The sequence below is a fragment of the Cloeon dipterum genome, chromosome 3 (assembly GCF_949628265.1).
Source record: "Cloeon dipterum chromosome 3, ieCloDipt1.1, whole genome shotgun sequence".
NCBI lineage: Eukaryota > Metazoa > Arthropoda > Insecta > Ephemeroptera > Baetidae > Cloeon > Cloeon dipterum.
The window spans coordinates 1,461,986-1,486,401 of record NC_088788.1 but is presented as its reverse complement, the minus strand read 5'-3'; the positions used below and the strand labels follow the sequence as shown (position 1 = coordinate 1,486,401).

At 38.2% G+C, this 24,416-nt stretch overlaps 5 protein-coding genes and 2 long non-coding RNA genes across 18 annotated transcripts in view; all 7 read right to left on the bottom strand.

Annotated features, from left to right (window-relative positions):
• The window catches only part of LOC135941455 (uncharacterized), a 48,037-nt gene extending 45,843 nt beyond the window's left edge, over window positions 1-2,194 (bottom strand). For 8 of the 12 annotated variants that reach the window (XM_065486985.1, XM_065486984.1, XM_065486988.1 and 5 more), the window contains exon 1: window positions 2,010-2,194. In XM_065486985.1, coding sequence (XP_065343057.1) covers window positions 2,010-2,123 — 114 coding nt within the window. In that variant the 5' untranslated portion in view covers window positions 2,124-2,194. The remainder of the gene's footprint in view (window positions 1-2,009) is intronic. The other 4 variants (XM_065486986.1, XM_065486996.1, XM_065486993.1 and 1 more) reach the window with 1 other exon arrangement.
• Window positions 2,195-2,465: 271 nt separating this feature from the next.
• On the bottom strand, window positions 2,466-5,946 carry LOC135941456 (nudC domain-containing protein 1). Its single transcript, XM_065487001.1, has 10 exons — window positions 5,913-5,946; window positions 5,599-5,722; window positions 5,343-5,500; window positions 5,112-5,288; window positions 4,478-4,664; window positions 4,248-4,418; window positions 3,925-4,141; window positions 3,720-3,870; window positions 3,090-3,513; window positions 2,466-3,028 (listed from the first exon to the last, which is right to left on the bottom strand). Exons 2-10 carry the CDS (start codon window positions 5,702-5,704, stop codon window positions 2,880-2,882), a joined length of 1,740 nt encoding a protein of 579 aa, XP_065343073.1. The 5' UTR covers window positions 5,705-5,722; window positions 5,913-5,946; the 3' UTR covers window positions 2,466-2,879.
• A 332-nt stretch (window positions 5,947-6,278) lies between these two features.
• On the bottom strand, window positions 6,279-11,878 carry LOC135940828 (uncharacterized). Its single transcript, XM_065485898.1, has 21 exons — window positions 11,863-11,878; window positions 11,647-11,806; window positions 10,084-10,257; window positions 9,806-10,013; window positions 9,701-9,751; window positions 9,615-9,648; window positions 9,344-9,408; window positions 8,935-9,276; window positions 8,725-8,755; window positions 8,608-8,672; window positions 8,435-8,552; window positions 8,133-8,377; window positions 7,939-8,073; window positions 7,839-7,874; window positions 7,655-7,772; window positions 7,498-7,604; window positions 7,359-7,439; window positions 7,264-7,300; window positions 6,908-6,975; window positions 6,750-6,849; window positions 6,279-6,689 (listed from the first exon to the last, which is right to left on the bottom strand). Exons 1-21 carry the CDS (start codon window positions 11,876-11,878, stop codon window positions 6,454-6,456), a joined length of 2,427 nt encoding a protein of 808 aa, XP_065341970.1. The 3' UTR covers window positions 6,279-6,453.
• Window positions 11,879-12,251: 373 nt separating this feature from the next.
• On the bottom strand, window positions 12,252-15,033 carry LOC135940825 (E-selectin-like). The gene is given in 14 exon segments (XM_065485894.1): window positions 12,252-12,299; window positions 12,358-12,432; window positions 12,490-12,596; window positions 12,648-12,765; window positions 12,825-12,860; window positions 12,921-13,055; window positions 13,117-13,361; window positions 13,431-13,548; window positions 13,602-13,704; window positions 13,801-13,877; window positions 13,947-14,285; window positions 14,348-14,412; window positions 14,598-14,631; window positions 14,989-15,033. Coding segments are annotated over 14 exon segments (1,545 nt in total).
• Window positions 15,034-19,666: 4,633 nt separating this feature from the next.
• Window positions 19,667-20,202, bottom strand: LOC135940511 (uncharacterized). The gene is made up of 3 exons (XR_010574887.1): window positions 20,129-20,202; window positions 19,972-20,074; window positions 19,667-19,913 (listed from the first exon to the last, which is right to left on the bottom strand). It is a non-coding gene; the product is annotated as an uncharacterized LOC135940511 (long non-coding RNA).
• A 339-nt stretch (window positions 20,203-20,541) lies between these two features.
• On the bottom strand, window positions 20,542-20,949 carry LOC135940510 (uncharacterized). Its single transcript, XR_010574886.1, has 3 exons — window positions 20,832-20,949; window positions 20,675-20,781; window positions 20,542-20,616 (listed from the first exon to the last, which is right to left on the bottom strand). It is a non-coding gene; the product is annotated as an uncharacterized LOC135940510 (long non-coding RNA).
• A 1,243-nt stretch (window positions 20,950-22,192) lies between these two features.
• On the bottom strand, window positions 22,193-23,388 carry LOC135940808 (uncharacterized). The gene is made up of 6 exons (XM_065485871.1): window positions 23,242-23,388; window positions 22,952-23,190; window positions 22,846-22,896; window positions 22,751-22,784; window positions 22,493-22,557; window positions 22,193-22,339 (listed from the first exon to the last, which is right to left on the bottom strand). The coding sequence occupies exons 1-6, from the start codon at window positions 23,267-23,269 to the stop codon at window positions 22,193-22,195; spliced, it is 564 nt and encodes a 187-aa protein (XP_065341943.1). The 5' UTR covers window positions 23,270-23,388.
• Between the last annotated feature and the right edge of the window lie 1,028 nt (window positions 23,389-24,416).

Here is a 24,416-nt window from a genome sequence, read left to right as displayed (position 1 = left end):
GAGGCGAGCGATAATTATTTCATTGAATTAATTGGTAATTACAGCTCTTGGATGATTTATGAATGCGGTTGCCTGTTGGAAGTGAAAATATCAATTATCGGCGATCATGGCTCGGCTTGTGTTCGTTGCTCGCAAAAACAACATGAGAGCAAAAAAGCCGCCAGCAGCGGAACAAGCTACTGAGATGCACACACGCATTTTGTAACACGATCCACTGCTGTTTATTATAGTCAGTAGACGCTGACAAGACAAACAAAGCCACTTGCTTGTTTGCATACGATAAGTTTTCGCAGCAAAACATTGTAGAAGAGCAAGAGAAACAAGAAATTTATTGAATTTTCAATTACTGCAACATTTACGATGGCAAAGGTGTTATATTTATTATTTTCATCGCAATATTTTCATTTTATTCATAACGTGTTTATTGCCGTTTGACGCGCGTGTAGTTAATTCCGTTCATTACACTTGATGCAGATGAGTGCATCGCGTCATAAAAGTCGCGTGCAATAAACACACGCACTCTGAAAGCGATTAGCTCATCGCAGCTGGCTGGCAGAGCCAAAAAGTCTGGCAACAAGAAGAAAGAGAACTCGAATTATGTACCCACGGAAGTGTATAAAAAAAAATCAGCTTAAATCTGATCTCGGCGCTGAGTCAAATTTGGAACACATGTGAGCTTCTTTTCATTACGGACCTCGCGTCAATTGAAAAATAACACAGCACAAAAAAGGAAAAAAAATTGTGTTGCTACTTTCTGAGAAAACATAGAAGATGGTATTTTTTCAAGAGGTTAAAATAATTCTAGTTTTTGTAAATTTCAATCTCAAATACCAGGAATTTTATTTAAATTTAATTTGGAAAGTCGACGGTTTGAATGCCATTGAAATGTGCGGACTGCCCTCTTTTCAAAGCGTTTTGTTGGTCGGTTGGCGCGCCCACTTTTCATTCGAGCGCGCAATTATGCACAGGGAGTTGCTTCGCAGAGGCGTTTTAATATCGTAAATTATTTCACGCGCATGCAAATCAATCATTGAAACTGTTTCCGTTTGCTACTCGACTCAATTTCAGATTTATTTTTAAAACAGGGCATCTGGAGAAAATTGGCGCATTGCGAAAAAATTCCATTTGGAGCAAAAAGAGGGATGAATAAAGAAAACAAAGTAAGTGGTTTGCGTCCGCATCATTCAAGTGGGAGCGGCGGTACCGAGAATGCAATGCTAAAAATACGAGTCCACTTTTCTTGATCGTTCGCCAAGCAGCAGATGGTCAGATGATGTGGTCATGCTCCCCACTAGGAGGATCACAAGGGCCACTCATCCCTTTTCCTTTTGATCTGACCCACCGATACAACCTCTGCTCGCGTTCACATTTGACTTAAACGATTCGCTCTGCGCTGGCAAAATCAAATAAAAAATTTGGAAATTTATTAAAAATTTATTTTAAAATGTTATCATAGCGGATGATCGATTTTTTTATTTAAATTTTTTAGTCTTTGAAGCTTTTTAATTATTGGAGCTGACGAAAATCTGTTTTTCTTCTAGTGTCAATTTGAACGGCACGTTTATTGATCGTTCTTATCCCATTACTATTTGCTTACTTGCAATTCTCTCTAAATTTAGATCAGACAGTTGAGTGGCGCCCCTATCTCGCATTTTTCGCCAGACGGCCGCAAACGAACAGGTTCCAAATAAACATTCACAGTTCAATAAATATTACCCCATAAAAATCCCTTAAAATAACTTAAACTTTTACAGCCCTGCGAAGGACACAATAGAACAAAGAATTTATTTAAAAATAAAAACAGTATTAACCGGCTAAAGGCAAAAAATACTGTCAAATTAATTCAAGCCAAATCTAAAATTAAATTTGTTCCAAAATAAATTTATTGGCCCAGAATAAAGCCATGCATACAATTTAAATTACAACCGAAAACACGTAGGCCTTTTAAAACGCACGTGTTTGCGGTCAATAAAAAGAAAAACAATAATTACGTTTCGGCGGTCACTCACCCTCGAGATGCGCAGGGGCTGCGTGGTGTCGGCGCCGCCGTGCATGCGGAAGCCCCAGGGCGAGCCGCCCCTGAGCACGACCTGCCTGCCTGGCGCCGTTGTCGACGCCGACATGTCACCGGCGCTGCACTCGTCACCATCAACGGCTGGTCCGTCCGTCGCTCGCTCGATCCTTGTTTGCGTTGCGTCCGACTGGCCGCCGTCTGTTTTGCCGTTTTCACCAACGAAACTACCACCGTGCCATCTTCAGAGGCAAGCTCCAACTTGTCACCATGGCCACCAACCCCCTCCACCGCAGGGGTGCGTGCTCCATCCGCGATCCTTCTGCGCGCTCATTCAGTCGGCGAGCACGCTAGATTTTTTTTGCTCGACGGTTCGTTGAAAACACGACGAAAGCGTACGTCTCGTGCACGCTTGATGGAAGTTAGTGGTTGAAAATATTTTAAACGTATGATGTTTCTTTTTTTCATTGAACGAAGTTTTTAATATTTTTTAAATTTTTACAAAAATAAATTTATTTATTCTGTGAGTATGTGGCCGATCCAAGCTCGAAATAACACCAGTTATTTGAGAAATTAAATAAAATTGACTAAAATGAACAGCAGTTTAAAATTTTTAAACTTAATCCCTGCGCAAAGATGGCTGCCATTGGCGTTTTAAAAGGACCCTGATCTGAACAGAGGTATCAGCGGCTGGCGATAATATTTTAAACGAGAAGTTAAAAGCCCGAAGGTCCGAAGACATTTTTTCCCTCCGGCATTTTTTAATTTTAAGCCCTGTTCGCGGGCTGAGATCTCTAATAGAAATTAATTCACCACCGTGATTAATTTAAAAGCTCTGTCTGTGAATATTTATTAAAAAAATGTAAATTTAAGCTTGGTTCACTTGAACGACAACAATGGAATTATTCGCGAGAAGAACAAAAAGTTTATCATCCTCAGGGTAGACGCCGAGGACCCTGGCCGAGTTGTCAGGCAGGCCAACCACCTGCTGTTTAGCTACAGTCTTCACTTTTTGACCTAAAACAAATAAAATTAATGAAATTTACGCCATCAAAACATTCCCAGCATTCCCACTGACCAGATTTCCTATTAATCAGCTGCGTCTGCAGAGGTTGCGGCTGGTGGTAGAGGTAAATATGGCGGTGAGTGTCCACAACGGCCACCCAGGAGGCGCCAGGCGGCCACACGAGCCATTTTTTACTCGTCTTGGACGCCTGCACGTAGCCAAAGCCCGGAAAGGTGGCCAGGTGCTGGGTGAGCGACTCGAGGTGATGGCCGGGCTGCCAGACGAGCGCGTCCACGTCGTGTCGGAGCAGCAGGGTCGGCTGCTGACCCGCAATCGGAGTGCGGCTGTTGCCCAGCCACTGCTGACTGCTCAGCAGCACAATGTGGCTTGGTGAATGCGATTCGAGTGGCAGACGCTGCAGTTTGCTCGAGGCAGGCAACTCGTCGCACTCTTCTAGCTGGCTGTTGTTGAATCCATGGCCCAAGCCTTCAGCGTCCTACAAAATTAAAATTATATCAATTGTCCCTGTTTAAAATAATAAAATAATTTATTTTCTATTTTTTTTACATATTCTTCTGGCCAAAATTGCCCGAAAATCCAATTTTTCGATTTTTTTCAGGTTACGCCCTCTTTATTAGCAAAGGAAATTAATTGCTTTTAGGGTGAGTAAAATTATTTAATACGCAATCATCTCGCGCTTACCTTTGCCTGCTTTTCTGACGTATATTTATCCAAACACGAATTCGCCTTCTCGACGTCCACCTCGTTCGCAGCCATGGTTCCGTTAGGGTCATTTCGAATAAATTCAAACCAATCCACGCCAGCTTCCGTTTTTGTCAGGCGCAACTCAACACTACCAATAAAACTCATTAGATTTTTTCAAAGAAAAATACGATACAATTTTTACCTTCCATCCACATTTTTAGTGTCGATTTCGGGCAAAACGCTTTGGACCAAAGTGCCATTGATGACCTCCTTGGAAAACTGTCCGCAAGGACTGGCAATGGTCACCTTCAGGTTCTGCTCTTTCACTTCTGTGTTTATGCTGTCGACTCCAGCCGGTATATTGAAGGACACACTGATATTTTCTTCGGTCTGGCTCCACGTGTAAGCTATTGGCTCACCTAGCAATTCACAAAATTGTGATATAAAAAAAGAAACTAATAATTTATCTTTTTGAGTAAATCGGCTCAAAGGTTTGCATTGAACCAGAGATAAAAAAATACTTACGAAGTACTCTTTCAAGAGTAGGCGTGCAAGGCCTGACAGAGTCGTAAGCGTAGACAGGCTCTTTTTCACTGCAGATGTAGATTGCCTGTCCACCCTCCTCCAGTGCAACGTATTCAACCACGCCGTGGACACAAATCTTCTTGTGAAACACCACCGAGTCGTCACCTTTGCCTGAAAAACAATTATTGTTGTAGCAGACTATGAGGGGGATTAAATCGAGCAAAATTTACCTAATTCCGGATTGACTTTCAGCCAGTGGATCAGTGTGGCTGCCTCGCCCTCTTTGAGCGACTCCAGTTCCGGAAACGCGTCTTTTAGCACAACAGACTCGACCAGAATTTGAAGTTCGTTTTTCTCCTGGTCGAAAGAAAGGCTTCGGACCACTCCTGGCGTGCTGACTTTCAGGCTGGCAATTTGCTGTTGTTAAAACCTTTTTATTACTAAAGTGAAAACTGAAAAATGTAACTCGGTATTTATTATAGGCAGTTTTCAACGCTTCTATCAACTGGTGAATTTTAATGAGACCAAACAGACACCCTTTTTGAAAATCTGCAATATTTGAAAAAATAAAAATTACTTTCAAGACTCTTTAAGTACTATTTTTTAACTTCTCACTATTTAATTTTTATAATTTTCTCACCTGGAAGCAATTAATTTCCTTTGCTCTTAAAAGGGGCGTATCCGATAAAATTCAAAAAATCGGATTTTGGGACAATTTTGGTGACAAGTTTTTAAAATTAAAAAAATCCCCATCATTCCACTTAAATGAGGCTAAATTCATGTATCAAAAAACCGTCTACTTTGCACCAAACAACAGTATAATAATATTCGACTATTTTCCTAAAAAACCGAGTGAAAACAAACCTTCCATTCTTCATTGGTGGTTCGGTCTCCAGTGAAAAAGACAGTGAGCAATCCATCAGCCCCGCCCGTCATCGCAGCAGCATGTCCCGGAGCGTCCAGGCAGAGGGAAGGGTTGAGCACCCGGCATTCAGCGCCTGTCGATGTGGAGGCCACCACGCTGCTCTCAAATAGCCGCTTCTGTGATTAAACTCATTTAATTCAGAGGTGTTTACAGAGGAGTGCGCCACTCACGTCACTATTCCAGAGATGTTTGACAATTTCCCCATTGTCGTTGATCAAGAAGACTTGGTCTTTGGTGCACGGATCGCCGTGCAAGTGGTTGTGCAGTCCGAACAAACGGACAAACGCGAAGGAAAACTGGTGCGAGGTCGGCTCACGGTGGCTCACTCCTGCAAAATGAATGAATTTATGTTAAATAATGTGATAATCAAACATGTTATTGTTATTTAATTTAAACAAATTTCGCTGGTTATTTATTTATTCTTACCAGTGGTGAGTTGGTGCGTGTAAATTGGCACGTTGTCCAGACTGAGCTTGTAGCCATCAAAGTCTGGCATCAGCAGAGATGAGTCTGGACTCAGTTCAGAAAGCATAATGTCGATATTGTGTGCCTGCAACAAAATAAACTTATGCATAAAACACTTTTCCACAGCTCAAACAATGTAAACAAAGGTACAAAAATGCGTGTCTGTGCGTGTTATTGTAAACAAAATACATAAAAGTCGAATTATTAAAATAAAAGACCGTGATTAAATCCGAAAAAGTGTTTATAAAGCGATAAAATTCACTAATTTAACTTACTTTTCCTTTTTACGACGAAAGAGAATTCGGCGTCCGGCAGTGTGGGCGTGGCCGACAGCTGGTGGTGTTGTTTACGTTTTAAGGATTACACGGTGGTGCCGTGCTGCCCAGTGCTGCCTCTCTGGTGCAACTAATGCAACTGGCGGGTGAATTCCTGCTTGATTAATTAGGGAAAAGGGGAAAGCGGAAAGCACCGAACTAGATTAAAGAGGTTTTTTGATACTGCGATGATATCAGCTGGATTATTTACCCTGACATTTGTGATTTAATAATAAACCAATTTTTGCAATCAAAGAAAAATATTTTCTTCTATATTTATTTATTTATTCTAACTTGAATTAGAGTATACAGCATTTCTTGGTAGGACTTTACATTATATATCACACTATATGTCATACAAACAACAACCGCTGCAATTATGAAGACACACAGCTATTTTTTCTATTATTTTGTTGCCGAGCAAAAAATACCATTATACCAAACACAAAATAAATCCAAATATTTTCTACGATTGGAATAATTTAATCAAAATTGAGATAAATTAGAAGGGAAGTGGGCCACATAAAACATGGTGAGCCCCAACTTCTTTTGAGACTAATTCTAATTCAGCGCCTTGCCTCACGAATATATGAGTAAGGCTCCACTGCTGGTTGCGATAAAAAGTGTTGATGTCTGTGATCAATCCTGTTGGCAGTCTCTTAAAGTTCAAGCACCAGCTGTCGGTGCCATCGCCGTTGTCGAAAGTCGGCCCAATGTAAACCCAGTAGCGTGAATTATCTGTGATAATATTCGTTCCAGTTCCCAATTGATTAACAAAATGTCAGGAGAATTTTTTACCTTGCCAGCTTTGCACAAAAGCTTTGAAATCTTCTAAGCTTTCGAAAATGGCAAGGTGAGTGCCAAAAGCACAGCATTGTGCTTCTGCTTGAGCGTCGGTCTAAATTTAGAAAAATAATGTTATTTTGATGCATTTATTTACTGTTCTAAATTCTTACAAGTCCATGTAAATGTGTCTTGAAATATTTTTTACCAGTCGATGATGTCATGAGAACTCCCAACGATGCTGAAATAAATGTTAGACCTTTCATTTAAATTTTGCCGTGAGCGGGACACATTTTTTTATTAAAATCACGATAAATGATTATTATAAATATATAAAATTCTGATGAAAAGTAACTGTATGTATATGGACCAATAATTGAGATTATTAAAATGATGGGGTATCCACCTTTTAATATAATTTACAGTTAAAATATATTAAATTGTGATAAATACTTTGATTGTTCATTTTATCTCAATATTTAAAATTGAAATAATAATGCGTCTCAAGAAAGGAAATTAAATTGATTACATTTTCCCGTGTTTTTAAGTTCATCGATATTTGCTTGCTGCAAGAACAACATTAGTTAATTTTACTGTAAATTAGTCTAAATTTAGGAAGATTACATTTGGTACACAACTTGCTGCTGGATACTCAGAACATAATCTCCCGCTGGTTTTAATTCCCCCTGTAGCAGTAACTGAAACCTAGCGAACACAAATTAAAAGATAAAATTCTGTTTGAATTGAGTTCTAAAAAGGTCACAGTGGCGTCTCCTTTGTTGGCAGTGACGATTCCGATTGTCAGGTCTGGTGCATTTTTCTTTCCACACCCGAACACCTGGGCCGTCGTGTTGCATTCGTCAGTGGACTCTGCAAAAGATTTTTAACTTCAATTATGTTAATGGCATAGAAAAGATTACGCAAGGAAGCGCAGGAATCAAAGTTTTGAAAGCCATTCTGCATTGCTTGCGGGTCGTCGGCCGTCAAGTCCTCCAAGTTGCGCAAAATTTGATCCGTCACCAGTGACCCACTTTTTATCTTTTCCATAATCAGATTTAATTCGATTTTTAAAAAGCGAACTAAAGAAATATATATTAAATTTACAACGTGTCCTTTTTTCCCGCAGCACCTTAAATAACACTGCGAAGCAAAAATATAGACACGATTTTAAATATATTACTCCAATTCATTTGCGGAGTATCACTTTGAGATTGCGTCTTTGGTTGACGACGTCGCCGCTTGGATTCATGATTATATCATTCACTTCTTTGTCTGTCACATTCCAAATTTCTTTGCAAGTGCGTTCGATTTGCATCGATTTTTTGCCCGGTTGCAAGGCCTGAAAGACACAAAAACAATAAACTACATGATGGTAAAAGGAATACATAATAATATCACCTCGCAAAGAAACGGTTTTTGCTCGGTACAAGAGGCAGCGCCCAAATAGGTCTCACTCAAAGTTGAATTTGACAAATTGATGAAAATGCACTGATCAGCACTCTCCGAGGGCAATATCCCGTTTTTCCAGTTGGCTATTTCCTCCTTGTTCAATTTTTCGTCGTCAGAACACCAGAAGTGAGAGCCAGGACAACCGCGGTTGGTGCCAGATGTCCAGAAATCGCGTCCACATTGATCAGGGTAAGCTGTTGAGAGTTTATAAAAGTGTCAAATTCATTTTAATTGGAAATATCATATTTTACCCGCTTTGGGATATTTCGCAACCATGTTCGTGAGACAACTCAATTCCTCAATAGCCTCAATCGAGGCCAGTTTCATTCCAACTGAGCAACAATAATTCCACGCGCCCAACCAATCCAACTAATCGTTATGATATTTAAAAAAAATTAAAAAATCTATAAAACTTAAAATTCACAGTTGCAGCTGAAAAGAGATAATCCTTTCCACAACCGGCGTTCCACTGGCCGTGGACAAACAGATCTGAAAGACAAGATCGAAAAATTTTCACTAAATTTAGGCTCAAATCACTAACCTTTAATTATTCCCTTTGTGAAAAATGATTCCTATTATGTTTTAAATATTGTTAAAAAAAAAGATTTTAAAGGAAAAACAGATCTTGCATTTCTACTGCACTCAATCGGACAGTTTGGCTTGTTGCAGATGGACGCCATCATTGCGTCGCCCTTAAAACCATCCAGAATTTTTATGTTTGCTCTCAACACACAGAAAAAAATCATCCCACCTGGCAAGCGATGATGTACTTATGGCTGCAATTCCGGTCCGACAAAACTACACCGCTCGAATTTTTCGTCACTTGCAAATGAAGGCAATTCTCGTCAGGCTGCTGGGCGTTGTCCGGTTGCCCCGGAGCCCAGGAAAGCGAGTCGGGAAGGTTGACGGCCCCTGGACACCAAGCCCACTGACCCCAGGTGCCCATTGCGTGTCCCGCCGTCCAATAATTCCAGTTTTGCGTCCAGTTCGCTTTGGTCGAGTTGCTTAAACATTCAAAGTCGGATGCCGAGTTAAACCATATCGGGTGCATTCCTAAACTGCAACAAAAGTCCCAATTCTGCTGCCAAGTTCCCTTTATAAGGAATTAATTAATTAATTATTTTATTTTTAATGAAACATATTAAAAATTTAATACTAACAAGCTTGTTAGAGAAGAGGTACGATTTGTCGCAGGTGCGCGTCCACTTTCCGTACTTTTCTCCATCTGAATATATAGAGAATGCTTTTTTTGGAAAAAAAATAGAATCGGAATTTTAATTGATTTTACAATAGCACCAAACGTTATTCTGTTTTTATTAATTTTATTGATAATTGCCTCTGGGAGTAGCTATTGTAGACTCAATTAAAAAATAAATTCTCCACGTAATAAACATAGATTTTTATCCATTCTCCACATGTTTCACATTTTACCTTTGATTTTTCCATTTGCATCAAACACTGTGCTCTATAAATTCGAATATAAATATTGGATGCGTCAAAATAAATACGACACATACGTCTTTGTTGCACTTAAGAGGAAGGCAAGAGTCTTGAAAATCTTCTTTACGCTAATTTAATTTTTTTATATATTAATTTTAAATATTAGTCAAATGTCTATCTACTTTCGCAGCTGTGGTCAGGGTAGTTTTCGCTTCTGCTGCTGGAGAGGTGCTTTTAGGATATTCTGTCTCAGAGGACGCAATGCCTTGATCAGAGGAAATTGTTTCTGTTGCAATGGGATAATTTTGGTTTGGTTCAGAGGGGGTTGGATCAGCCCTATTTTCGTATTCCCTGCTCTCATTTTTAGTTTCAGCTGTTTGAAAATGCTCTCTAAAATGAAAATAATATTAAATAGTTTGCTTCTTGCTTCTCATTCACAAATTATTCAGATTATTCATACGGAGTGCTGGCTTTTTTAAGGATAGTAGTGTTATTCGTTTTCAAATCGCTCGAACGTAGCGGTGGTTTATGCTTAAAAGATGACGAACATTTCGAACCTCCACAACACTTGATTATAAAAGGTCGTCTCGAATGCTTCAGGTTTTCTAAACATTTGACCAGATTATTTATTATACTTTTTTACCTTTTGAAAGTAAACGTTTCCGTAATTGAGGACTTCTACCGCCGCAAAGAACCAACTAAATTTTAAAGTTTTTCTAATTTAGACCAGATCCCAACATAATCACATATCCATCAAAACGTTCACCTGATAATTCACAATTATTAGCACTGATATGATCGTCGAAAGCACCAAAACCCTCATTTTGACTTTCAACGTTGTAAAAGAGCTGTTTGTTCAGACAGAGGCAGAAGTTTTCAGCATGAATTGTGAAACTCGGAACTTCCTGCTATATGTGTGACAAACTGTTGATGTCACAAAGTGTTTTCCCTCCATAATTTTCGAGCCATAATATGGACGTTGGAAAGTTCCAGTCGCAGTGAAAGAATATTATTATTTGGGGTTGCATCACGCATTAATTGGACTGGCCATTTTTCACTACTTTCCGTGATGCGTAATATAATTTTGAAAAAATGATTTAAATGCGATATACATATATTGTCTTATATGTATATTATGAAAAAAATATTCCAGTAGTTTTGCTGCATAAATTTCAAGCTCGATTTAGATATTATGCCGTTGCTTATTGCGCACACACATGCATTTGTGTTTTGTTTAGTTTACAAATTAGCAAATTCTCTTGAGATGTGTGTGTTTTCTCTCTATGTGGTTTAGGGCAAACGCGTGAATAGATAAAATCACGACGGTCATAATTAATTATTTCGCCTTACTGAAGTGATTAATTGTATAGGACAATCGCCAAAGGCAATAAAGTACAATATTATTTCAATTTTTTTCCCCTGCCATCGTTCAAGCAGGTCTAAATTTTCTCTCTACTTTTACCTGCAGCGAGCCAATGATCCCTGAACAATTTCTTTAAAAGGGACTGTGTGTTAACGCATTTTAAAACCCGACGTTCCTGTAAAACGAACGCATTTCGTCAAAGACATAAATATGAGCCGCTGGTCGCGCTCTACATACAGAAAGCCGTGCACAAATATGTGTTAAGTGTGCCCGCAGAATCGTTATAAAACCCTCTGATTGTTTTTTTTTGCAATCAAACAAAAATATTTTGTTATATATTTATTTATTAATTCAAACTGTTATTAGAGCAGGACTCAAAATTATAGTTAATACTACGTCACAAAAGCATCATAAATATTTTCAAATATGATCTGTGTCATACAAACAACAACCAGTTGTAATTATTAGACGCAACAGCTATTTTTATTATTTTGTTGGAAGTAAAAAAACACCATATTATACGAAACACAAAATCAATCAAATGTTTTCTACGATTGTCATAATTTGATCAAAATTCAGATACTTTAGTAGGGAATTGGGCCACACAAAACTCGGTGAGCCATTGTTCCTTTTATATATATTTCAAATCGAGCGCCTTGCCTCACGAATATATGAGTTGTGGCGAACTGCTGGTTGCGATAATATTTGTTGATGTCTGTGATCATTCCTGCTGGCAGCTTCTTGAAGTTCAAGCACCAGCTGTCGGTGCCATCGCCGTTGTCGAAGGTCGGCCCAATGTAACCCAATTGGCCTGAATTATCTGTGATATTCGTTCCAGCTCCCAATTGATCAACAAAATTTAAAGAGAGTTTTTACCTTGCCAGCTTTGCATTAAGGCGTCGAAATCCGCTAAGCTTTCAAAGATGGCAAGGTGGCTGCCAAGTTTGCAGCAGTAGTCTGCTTCTGCTTGAGCGTCGGTCTAAATTTAGAAAAATAATATTATTTTGATGCATTTTTACTTACTGTTTGAATTACACACCATTCCTGAGACATATATCATAAAGTATTTTTTGCCATTCGAGGCTGTCGTCATATTTCCTCCTAATGCTGAAATAAAAATACGACCTGAGTGATTTTTTTGTATTTCTATTGAGATTATTAATATAAATGAAGAATAATTATCCAAAATGATAAAATATTTCAATTTTCTCTGCAATCTCAATATTTAACTTCGAATTAAGGCTTATCGCTGAAAAGAAAATTTATCAATCTTTACATGATCCAGTGTTTTTAAGTTCATCAATATTTGCTTGCTGCAAGAACAAGATTAGTTAATCTTATTGTAAATTAGTCTAAATTTAGTAAGATTACGTTTGGAACACAACTTGGATACAGAGGACATAATCTCCCGCTGGTTTTTATTCCCCCTGTAGCAGTTACTGAAACCTGGCGAGTAAAAAGATAAAAGATATAATTGTGTATGCAGATAGTTCTCAAAGTCACAGTGGCGTCTCCTTTGATGGCAGTGACGAGACCTAAAGTCAGGTCTGGATCATTTTTCTTTCCACACTGGAACATCTGGGCCATCAGGTGACACTCGTCAGTGGACTCTGCAAAAAATAATGAATTGAAATTGTGATTTGCACATGTAAAAATCTAACGAATGGAAGTGCAGGAATCAAAGTTTTCAAAGCCATCCTGCATGGCTTGCAGGTCGTCGGCCGTCAAGTCCTCCAAGTTGCGCAAAATTTCATCCGTCACCAGTGACCCGGTTTTTATCTTTTCCATATTCAGATTAAATTTGATTTTTAAAAAGGGAACTCAAGAAATATATTTACAACGTGTCCTTTTTTCCCGCAGCACCTTATATAACACTGCGAAGCAAAAAAAGACAGGATTTTAAAAATAACTCCAATTAATTTGCGTAGCCGCACTTTGAGATTGCGTGTTTGGTTGAGGACGTCGCCGCTTGGATTCATAATTATATCATTCACTTCATTTTCAGTCACATTCCAAATTTCTGAGCAAGAGCGCGCGATTTGCACCGATTTATTGCCCGGTTGCAATGCCTGAGAGACACAAAAACGACAAGCATTAAAATGTGGAATAAAAAAAATGGTAAAATATCACTTCACAAAGAAACTGTTTTTGCTTGGTACAAGAATCAGTGCCCAAATAGGTCTCACTCAAAGTCGAATTTGACAAATTAATAAAAATGCACTGATCAGCACTCTCCGAGGGCATTTTCCCGTTTTTCCAGTTGGCTATTTCTTCCTTGTTCAATTTTTCGTCGTCAGAACACCAGAAGTGAACTCCTGGACAACCGCGGTTGGTGCCAGATGTCCAGAAATCCCTTCCACATTGATCAGGGTAGACTGATAAAAGTTTTTAAAAGTTTAAAATTCAAATACTCGTTACTATGGTTAGAAATATCATTATTTTACCCGCTCTGGGATATTTCGCAACCATATTCGTAAGACAACTCAATTCCTCAAGAGCTTCAATCGATGCCAATTTCATTCCAATGGAACAGCAATAATTCCACGCGCCCAACCAATCCAGCTTAACATCATTAAATTTTAAATAGAAAATTTTAATTCCAAAATAAAAATTACAGTTGTTTTCGAAAACAGATAATCCTTGCCACAACCGGCATTCCACTGGCCGTGAACAAACAAATCTGTAAGAGAATATCAGACAATTTTCACTAAATTTAGGCTAAAATCACTAACCATTTAATATGCCATTTTTGAAAATCAATTCCTATGACGTTTGAAATATATATATTATTAAAAAATTAGTCCTAATAAGGACAAGAAAAATCTTGCATTTTTAAAACACTCCATTGGACAGTTTGGCTTGTTGCAGTCGGACGCCATCAACGCGTCGCCCTGAAAACCATGCAGAATTTGTATGTTGGCTGTCAATACATTAACGTGGACAGAAAAATGTCGTCCCACCTGGCAAGCCATGACGTACTTGTGGCTGCAGTTCTGGTCTGATAAAAGTGTACCGCTCGAATTTTTCATCACTTGCAAATGAAGGCAATTCTCGTTTTTCTGATTATTGTCCGGTTGCCCCGGAGCCCAGGAAAGCGAGTCGGGCAGGTTGACGGCTCCTGGGCACCAGGCCCACTTACCCCAGGTGCCCATTGCGCGTCCCGCCGTCCAATAATTATAGTTTAGCGTCCAGTTTGCTTTCGTCGAGTTGCTCAAACACTCGAAATCGGACGCCGAGTTAAACGATATTGGTTTCATGCCTAAACTGCAGCAAAGGTCCCAACTCTGCTGCCAAGTGCCCTTTATAAGGAATTAATTAATTATTTATTTTTAATTAAACATGTTAAAAATTTAATACTAACAAGCTTGTTAGAGAAGAGGTACAATTTGTCACAGGTACGCGTCCACTTCCCATACTTTTCTCCGTCTGAATTTAAAACAATTTTGTTATGCACAAAATTAAGATTATTATTTATTTATTTTTATTATCTCTCAAATGATAATCTATAATTAAATCCTTTTTGGTAATTGTCAATTGGAGAAGCCATTGTAAAATAAGTTACAACTTTGGATGTTTAATTTTTTTCGAGTTTTGCAGGTTTCACGTTTTACCCTTAACATTCCCATTTGCGTCGAACAATGTGCTCTATACATTTGAATGTAGAAATAAATGAATGTGTCAAAATTAATACGAAACATACGTCTTTGTTGCACTTAAGGGGAAGGCAAGAGTCTTGAAAATCACCTTTTGGCTAATTTATCAGTTTTTAAATATATATTAATTTAACCAATTAATCAAGTGTCTTTACCTCACACAAAAAAGGAAATAATGAATTAGAATCTGACGTTTTCAAGACGGCAGCACCGTTAAGCATTGACGTCGTCAGTCCTTTTTGAATAATTTCCAAACTGTTCATGTTCTGCATGATCGCTGGAAGAACGATTTCTCTTTTCGGGTTGCACCAGGCGAAACTCAAATCGTAATTTTGGCACGACATGTTACCTTCGTTCGAGCCAATTGTCCAGACGGCAGAAGCAGTGCCAACATCTTTAAATCTCGTCGAGACAAAATTAAAAATAATGAAATTAAATCTCGCACCTTGAAGCAATTTTTGAATAAGACTCATTTTTAGCGCGTCTTGCACAGAAATTAAATTCAAACTGCGCGAAAAGCAGTTCTTGGCCGCTTCAATTTGGCTCACTGCTGCTGACGAGAAGAGAAACGTCATTCCGTTTCTAACAATTAGCTTGCCTGAATTCAAAGGGGAAAATTTTAATTATCGTAAATGGCATAATTTTCCTCTTACTCGTGCTTCCGCTGATCACTGATGATTCGCTCTGAATAATGTATAGTACGAAACGTGTTAATTACCGTTTTCGCATGGCAATAATTAATTGTACTCATGTTTGAAATTTCTAATTAAAAATAAAAATTGAACAGTTGATCTCATGTTTGTAAAATTATATTAAGAGGATTAAAATAAAAACCTGCTGGTTTTTGACGAAAGTGAAGTTTGCGCACCGAGACAGTTCACAAGCCAGCTAAAAACCAATTTTTAATTTTAAATATCATCTCTGCTAATAAATTTGAGCCTACATTTATTGGTTTAGCTGTCGTAGTTGTTGATGTCGAGGTGGTGGTGGATGTGGTTGTCGCTTTTGTGGTAGTTGTCGTTGTAGTGATGGTTGTGGTTCTGGTGGTGGTTTGGGTTGTGGTGGTGGAATATGTTGCAGTTGTGGTGCCCGAATTTGTCGTTGTGGCAGCTGTGGTCAGGATTGTTTTCGCTTCTGCTGCTGGTGAGGTCCTTGTAGGATATTCTGTGGTAGATTCTGCTTTCTTCTCAGCTGTTGAATACATCAGAAATATTCGTGGTTTGTAAATTTAGTCGACGTACAACGTGAATTTTCCGCAATAATTTTAGTCGTGTCACTTTTTAAAATCGTGGCGGTGTTCAATTCCGAATTGGTAGTCTCAGAGGACGTGATGCCTTGATCAGAGGAAGATGTTTCTGTTTCAATGGGATAATTTTGGTTTGGTTCAGAGGGGGTTGTATCAGCCTTATTTTCATAATCCATGTTTTCATTTTTGGTTACAGCTGTTTGAAAATGTCCTCTAAAATAAAAATAGTTAAATAGTTTGCTTCTTCGTGATGTTTATTCACAAAGAATTCATACTGAGTTGTGGATGTTTTAAGGTGCTGCTTATTGGTGTTCGTTTTAAAAACACTCGAACGTCGCGTTGGTTTGCGCATAAAAGATGCCGAACATTTCGAACCTCCACAACACTTGATTATATAAATTCGTTTCGATGAGTGCTTCAGGTTTTCTAAACATTGACCTGATTATATATTGAAAACCTTTTCAAAAGAATCCTGACCTTTTGAAAGAAAACGAAAATTTTTACTGCCGCAAAGAACGAACTAAATGTTTTTAAAATTGGTTTATGAACAGACAATATCATGATAACTTTTTATCCATAAATTAATTTGAACATAATTAAAAGGCTCACCTGATACTTCACAATTATTAGCACTGATACAATCGATAAAAGCACCAAGATCCTCATTTTGGCTTCTATGTTGCATAACAGCTTCCGTTAGACCAGAGCGATAGGTTTCAGTAGAAAGAGTGAAACAGAAATTTTCCACCTACGCGTCTGTGACGCATCATTGTCATCAGCGTCCCCCCCCCCCACACACACACAGATTGCCCAATTTTTCAAACAATAAGCACCTGGCTCAAAATTGTGGCAGGAATTTGAATGAGGCGCTCTTCGTATTCGGTGTTAATTTTTATTCCAATTCTTTTATCCCCCATGAGGTAAAGGGTTTTTAAATTTCTGATCATAGCGCTGCATTGAATATATCTTAATGGAATACTGCACGTCTCAAACTTTATAATTTAGATGAATTTTAATTATTGGCAGAATGAAAGCCCAGAGGAACTAAACAACAATAGTTAAATGCTTCCAAATTAGAGCAGGGAACCTCTGGAGCATATAAAAGAAGAATATTTATAATTAAATTAATTAAATGTTGTGTATTATTGGTTTGCAATGTTTGAATGTGATGCAAAATCAAAAATTAGTTAGAGGAACTGCGCCGCCAAATATCTGGATGATTTTTTGGTTATTCCATTTCATGTAATTTGCGATGCTCAAAATAATGCTAGGTAAAACGATGCTATTAGCTGAAAACGTATAAGCGGCGATTTTTGTTGTACCGCAATCACTTGATGTGAAATTTACATTGCGACGCAGTGCAAAATGGTAATAAACAACAGGTACTGGCCAAATTTTTCGTTTTTGGTCACAGCGCTGACTGCAAAAATATGGACCATTCGTGAAACAAATGATTTCGCAAGCGATGTTCGAACAGGACGGAGGCGAACGTGGTTTTGGCGGTTCCTGCATCTATTATTTTTTAAAAATGATCGAAAAGAAGTTTACTGGCACGCCGAAACGCGTATTTTGCTGCACGTTTTGTCAGTGGTTGTTTCTCCCAGCAGGTCGCGGCCGGCAAGCTCCTAGTTTTTGGTTGCACCACGAAAAAACCGTCAACGCTGGTCCAGTATTTGGATCCGCATTTCCACGAGGAATCTACATGTGCGAGAAATTTGAAAAAATCAAATTAATTTTCTTGCAAGCTCTATTATGGTTAAAATTTAGATTTCACCCTTTTGAGTGACAAACGTGTCAAAAAACTATAAGTGCGTGGCACAGTGACAACGTCGTTACAGTTTTTCGTTTCGGTCGGTTATTCATTTTTTGCCATTGGTCACGCAATTTTTAATTGATTGATTGATTTGTTAATTGCCAACGGCGTAAAACCATAGGCATAAACGTGGAAAAATTTCAACTTCTATTCCAACGTCTTCATTCCGGCGTTGGAGGGATTTAACTTAAATCTTCCTTCCACGCCCTGATATTGCAATTTTTACTGGCCAAGGCCTCCTTTACCGCTGCTCTGGAATAATAAAATTTAAATTGCAAGATTTCCTGCAGCATTTACGCATCTCCATTCAATTTTTGCGTAATGATCTATTAAAAATATTACTTTTATGTTTTTTATGCTAGAATTTCTGCAGGAAATATTTTAATTAAATGTGATGAGCTTGCGATACTTCTGAATTCTGAATCCATTTTTGTGTACTACTCACAGAGAAAAATCAACGAAAAAAAAACGAATGGATGCATTGTTATTTATGCACGGTTTTAAACCCTTGAATGCTATGCAACCCGCACGGAAAGACTGTTCAGCGGCACAGTTTCCCTCCCGATTCAAGGCGAAATTTAAATATACGTTTGGTGAAAATGAACGGCATTTCTTGTTTTTTTTAGGGTTGCAAGTAATATTTTAACAAGAAAATGGATAAGAAAAAATCATATTTTGATTAACATAATTATCGCAGATTTGCTGTCAATCAATTAGCATTCAAATAGGGTTCAATTTATTTAATTTTTGCTGTTTTGAAAGCCGAAATGATCGAATTCACAGGTTCTTCAAAAATCGAGCGGGGTTCAGATGTGCAATAAAATTGGATCGCACTGCGCAGATCCAAGATGGCGTGTGAAGTGTGAATGTGGGAAACAAAAATTCTCTTTGGATTGCCGTACGAGTGTCAATGAGTTTGTTTTTACGATCCAAAAGACACAATTTGTTAAGAGCAATGCAAATTATACAAGTCACAATATTGACCAAAACTTGCTTCACGTGACCGTTTTTCGCGCCATACTCCACCAGACGCAATATCTGCGCGTCGCACGAATCTGGCCCCCGCTGATTATGGTTTTGCATAAACTGATGTCAGTGTATTTTTTATTAACTAGCTCCAATCGCCAGTTATGGAAGTGAAGTATCCTGGCCTTACTTAACGCTTTAGTTTTCGACATCCTTAAATTAGAGCGGGAAAGGAGGCAGATTTAATCGAATCATTCAACGCAGAGCAAATAATTAATTTAACAAAATGATCCCCAGCGTTTTGGACTGCTTGCAAAGATACCTCGTCAATACCAGAGGGCCTGAGCTTTCTTTTCCTTTATTGTATGAGCTGAACCGTGCACAGGCCAGGATTTTGTGCCTGTTCTTTGTGCTCAAAAGTTAGATGTGGTTTGTTTAGTTTACAAATTAAAAAATTCTCTTGAGATGTGTGTGTTCTCTCTATGTGGTTTAGGGCAAACGCGTGAATAGATAAAATCACGACGGTCATAATTAATTATTTCGCCTTACTGAAGTGATTAATTGTATATATGAAGATCGCCAAAGGCAAAGTACAATATCATTTCAATTTTTTCCACTGCCATCGTTCAGGCAGGTCAAAACCATTTTTCAAACTTTTCTAGATATTCTCTCTGCTTTTACCTGCAGCGAGCCAATGGTCCCTGAACCATTTCTTTAAAAAGGAACTGCATGTGTGCTAACGCATTATAAAACCCGACGTTCCTGTAAAACGAACGCATTTTGTCAAAGACATAAATATGAGCCGCTGGTCGCGCTCTACGTGCAGATAGCCGTGCATTTTGAAATATGACCTGTGTCTTACAAACAACAACCAGTTGTAATTATTAGACACAACAGCTATACATATTTTATTATTTTGTTGACAAGCAAAAAAACACCATCATATTATACCAAACACAAAATCAATCAAATATTTTCTACGATTGGAATAATTTAATCAAAATTCGGATAAATTAGTAGGGAATTGGGCCACATAAAACTCGGTGAGCCCCGCTTTCTTTTGGAAATATTTCTAATCCAGAGCTTTGAAACAACACAATTTTAGTCGAGTTCCACGGCTGGTTGCGATAATATTTGTCGATATCTGTGATCATTCCTGCTGGTAACCTCTTAAAGTTCAAGCACCAGCTGTCGGTGCCATCGCCGTTGTCGAAGGTCGGTCCAATGTAAGTCAAGTGGCCTGAACCATCTGTAATATTTGTTCAGGCTCCCAATTGATAAACAAAATGTCAACAGGATATTTTTACCTTGCCAGAGTTGCCTAAAAGCGATGAAATCCGCTAAGCTTTCGAAAATTGCAAGGTGGCTGCCAAGTTTGCAGCAGTAGTTTGCTTCCGCTTGAGCTTCGGTCTAAATTTAGATAATGTTATTTTTATGCATTTATTTACTATTTGAATTACTGACAGTTCCTTCAGAAGCGACATATTTCATAAAGTATTTTTTGCCAGTCGATGATGTCATGACATATCCCCCCAATGCTGAAATGAAAATTAGATCTTTCATTTGAATACATTTTAATACAATCACGATAAATCCTTTTATATATATGATATTCTGACGAAAAGAAAATATGTATAATGGATCAAAACTGACGGAGAATCGGCCTTTTAATGTAATTTACAATTAAAATTCTATTTAATTATGATAAACACTTTGATTTTCCATCATCTCAATATTAAACTTAAAATTATGCGTCTGACGAAACAGAAGTAAATTGATTACATGATCCCGTGTTTTTAAGTTCATCAATATTTGCTTGCTGCAAGAACAACATTAGTCAATCTTACTGTAAATTTGTTTAAAGTTTGCAAGATTACATTTGGAACACAACTTGGATACAGAGGACACACTCTCCCGGTGGTTTTAATTCCCCCTGTAGCAGTTACTGAAACCTGGCGAGTACAAATTAAAAAATATAGTTAAGTATGAAGATAGTTTTAAAAAGGTCACAGTGGCGTCTCCTTTGTTGGCAGTGACGAGTCCGATTGTCAGGTCTGGTGCATTTTTCTTGCCACACCCGAACACCTGGGCCGTCGTGTTGCATTCGTCAGTGGACTCTGTGAAAGATTTTGCGCTTCAATTATGTTAATGGCATAGAAAAGCTTACGAAAGGAAGCGCAGGAATCGAAGTTTCCAAAACCATTCTGCATGGCTTGCGGGTCGTCGGCCGTCAAATCCTCTAAGTTGCGCAAAATTTGATCCGTCACCAGTGATCCACTTTTTATCTTTTCCATAATCAGATTTAATTTGATTTTAAAAAATTGAACTCGAGAAATATATTTACAACGTGTCCCTTTTTCCCGCAGCACCTTAGATAACACTGTGAAGAAAAATTTACGAATTTGAAAATTAAAATTATACAAATTAATTTTTTTAGCCGCACTTTGAGATTGCGTCTTTGGTTGACGACGTCGCCGCTCGGATTCATGATAATATCAATCACTTCACTGTCTGTCACGCCCCAAATTTCCTTGCAATTGCGTTCGATTTGCATTGATTTATTGCCTGGTTGCAAGACCTGAAAGACACAAAAAACACATTGGAGTGGAAAAAAAAATAGAATTGAAATATCACTTCGCAAAGAAATGGTTTTTGCTTGGTACAAGAGTCAGCGCCCAAATAAGTCTCTTTTAAAGTCGTATTTGACAAATTAATAAAAATGCACTGATCAGCACTCTCCGAGGGCATTTTCCCGTTTTTCCAGTTGGCTATTTCTTCCTTGTTCAATTTTTCATTCTCGGAACACCAGAAGTGAGAGCCTGGACAACCGCAGTTGGTGCCAGATGTCCAGAAATCGCGTCCACATTGATCAGGGTAGACTGATAAAAGAGTTTATAAATGTGTCAAATTCATTTTAATTGGAAATATCATTATTCTACCCGCTCTGGGATATTTCGCAACCATATTCGTGAGACAACTCAATTCCTCAAGAGCCTCAATCGATGCCAATTTCATTCCAACGGAGCAACAATAATTCCACGCACCCAACCAATCCAACTAATCGTTATCATTTTTAAAACAGTAAATATAAATTTTAAAATTCACCGTTGCAGCCGAAAAGAGATAATCCTTTCCACAACCGGCATTCCACTGGCCGTGAACAAACAGATCTGGAAGAGAAGAAGAAAAATTTTCACTAAATTGAGGCTCAAATCACTAACCTTTAATTATTCCCTTTGTGAAAAATGATTCCTATTATGTTTTAAATATTGTTAAAAATAAAGATTTTAAAGGAAAAACAGCTCTTGCATTTCTACTGCACTCCATCGGACAGTTCGGCTTGTTGCAATTGGACGCCATCAACGCGTCACCCTTAAAACATCCTAAATCTCAACAAATTCACAGACAGAAAACATTAATTCCACCTGGCAAGCGATGACGTACTTATGGCTGCAGTTCCGGTCTGACAAAAGTGTACCGCTCGCATTTTTGGTCACTTGCAAATGCAGACAATTCTCATCGGGCTGATTATTGTCCGGTTGCCCCGGAGCCCAAGAAAGCGAGTCGGGCAAGATGAAGGCACCCGGGCACCAGGCCCACCTTCCCCAGGTGCCCATTGCGCGTCCCGCCGTCCAATAATTCCAGTTTAGCGTCCAGTTCGCTTTGGTCGAGTTGCTTAAACATTCAAAGTCGGATGCAGAGCTAAACCAAATCGGGCGCATGCCTAAACTGCAGCAAAGGTCCCAACTCTGCTGCCAAGTTCCCTTTATAAGGAATTAATTAATTATTTATTTTTAATTAAACATATTAAAAGAATTAAATACTAACAAGCTTGTTAGTGAAAAGGTACGATTTGTCGCAGGTGCGCGTCCACTTTCCGTACTTTTCTCCATCTGAATATAAAGGAAAAAAACTAGAATTAGAATTTTAATTGATTTTATAATAGCACCAAATAATGTTATTCAATTTTTATTAATTTTATTGATAATTGCCTCTGGGAGTAGCTATTGTAGACTCAATTAAAAAATAAATTCTCCACGTAATAAATATAGAATTGTTTCATTCTCCAAATGTTTTACATTTTACCTTTAATATTCCCGTTTGCATCAAACAATGTGCTCTATAAATTCGAAAATATATTAATGGATACACGTCACAATTAATACGAAACATATGATTACGTCTTTGTTGCACTTAAGAGCGAGGCAAGAGTCTTGAAAATCATCTTTTGGCTAATTTATCAGTTTTTAAATATATTAATTTAACCAATTAATCAAGTGTCTTTACCTCGCACAAAAAAGGAAATAATGAATTAGAATCTGACGTTTTTAAGACGGCAGCCCCGTTAAGCATGCACGCTGTGAGTCCTTTTTGAACAATTTCCAAACTGTTCATTTCTTGCATGATCGCGGGAAGGACGATTTCTCTTTTCTGGTTGCACCAGGCGAAACTCAATTCGTAATTTTGGCACGACATGTTGCCTTCGTTGGAGCCAATCGTCAAGACGGCAGAATCAGCGCCAAAATCTTTCAATCGTTATAAAAATAAAATAAAAATGAAATGAAAAAAACACGTACCCTGAAGCAATTTTTGAACAAGATTCATTTTCAAGGCGTCCTGCACGGAAATTAAATTCAAATTGCGCAAGAAGCAGTTCTTTGCCGCGTCGACTTGGGTCGCTACTGCTGACGAAAAGAGAAACGTAATTCCGTTTCTAACAATTAGCTTGCCTGAATTTTAAGGGGAAATTTTAACCATAGTAAACGACATAATTTCCCTCTTACTCGTGCTTGCGCTGATCACTGATGATACGCCCTGAATAAATTTTGTACAAAACGAGTTAATTTTGTGTGTTATATACAGTATTTATGTATTTTCAATATTTGAAATTTTACATAAAATTTAGGTTTGAATAGTTGATCTCATGTTTTAAATTCTTAAAATGATTTAAATAAAACCTGGTTTGCGATGAACGTGAAGTTTGCGCACCGAGACTGTTCGCACGCTTGCTAAAAACCAATTTTTAATTTTAAAAATCATCTCTTGTTATAAATTTGAGGCTACATTTATTGGTTTAGCTGTCGTTGTTGTTGATGTCGAGGTGGTCGTGGTCGTGGTGGTTGTCGCCTTTGTGGTAGTTGTCGTTGTAGTGATGGTTGTGGTTGCGGTGGTGGTTTGGGTTGCGATTGTGGAGATGGTGGCGGGGATGGTGGTTAACAAATTTGTCGTTGTCGCAGCTGTGGTCAGGGTTGTTTTCGCTTCTGCTGCTGGTGAGGTGCTTGTAGGATATTCTGTGGTAGATTCTGCTTTCTTCTCAGCTGTTGAATACGTCAGAAATATTCGTGGTTCGTAAATTTAGTCGACGTACAACGTGCATTTTCCGAAATTAATTGAGTTGTGTCACTTTTTAAAATGGTGGCGGTAATCAATTCCGAATTGGCAGTCTCAGAGGACGCGATGCCTTGATCAGAGGAAGATGTTTCTGTTTCAATGGGATAATTTTGGTTTTGTTCAGAGGGGGTTGTTTCAGCTTTATTTTCATAATCCCTCCTCTCATTTTTGGTTACAGCTGTTTGAAAATGTGCTCTAAAATGAAAATAATATTAAACAGTTTGCTTCGTGCTTCTCATTCACAAAATATTCATACGGAGTGCTAGCTTTTTTAAGGATAGTGGTGTTATTCGTTTTCAAATCGCTCGAACGTCGCAGTGGTTTGCGCATAAAAGATGACGAACATTTTGAACCTCCACAA

Bases quoted from the DNA above. Each gene is read 5' to 3' on its own strand.
- LOC135941456 (XM_065487001.1), bottom strand. From the start codon at position 5,704: ATGCTTTCTGAACTGAGTCCAGACTCATCTCTGCTGATGCCAGACTTT. The intron at 4,419-4,477 runs GTAAATTTTGCT...ATTGTTTTTCAG, and splicing joins GAAAGTCAATCCGGAATTAG to GCAAAGGTGACGACTCGGTG. The intron at 4,142-4,247 runs GTAAGTATTTTT...GTGAATTGCTAG, and splicing joins TACTCTTGAAAGAGTACTTC to GTGAGCCAATAGCTTACACG.
- LOC135940828 (XM_065485898.1), bottom strand. The intron at 9,752-9,805 runs GTAGATAGACAT...AAATTAAATTAG, and splicing joins CCCTGACCACAGCTGCGAAA to CGTAAAGAAGATTTTCAAGA. The intron at 7,605-7,654 runs GTAATCTTTTCT...AATCTTTTGCAG, and splicing joins TGATTCCTGCGCTTCCTTGC to AGTCCACTGACGAATGCAAC.
- LOC135940808 (XM_065485871.1), bottom strand. From the start codon at position 23,269: ATGAATCTTGTTCAAAAATTGCTTCAGG. The intron at 22,897-22,951 runs GTAAAGACACTT...CTGATAAATTAG, and splicing joins TATTTCCTTTTTTGTGCGAG to CCAAAAGATGATTTTCAAGA. The intron at 22,785-22,845 runs GTAATCATATGT...TCGAATTTATAG, and splicing joins CTCTTAAGTGCAACAAAGAC to AGCACATTGTTTGATGCAAA.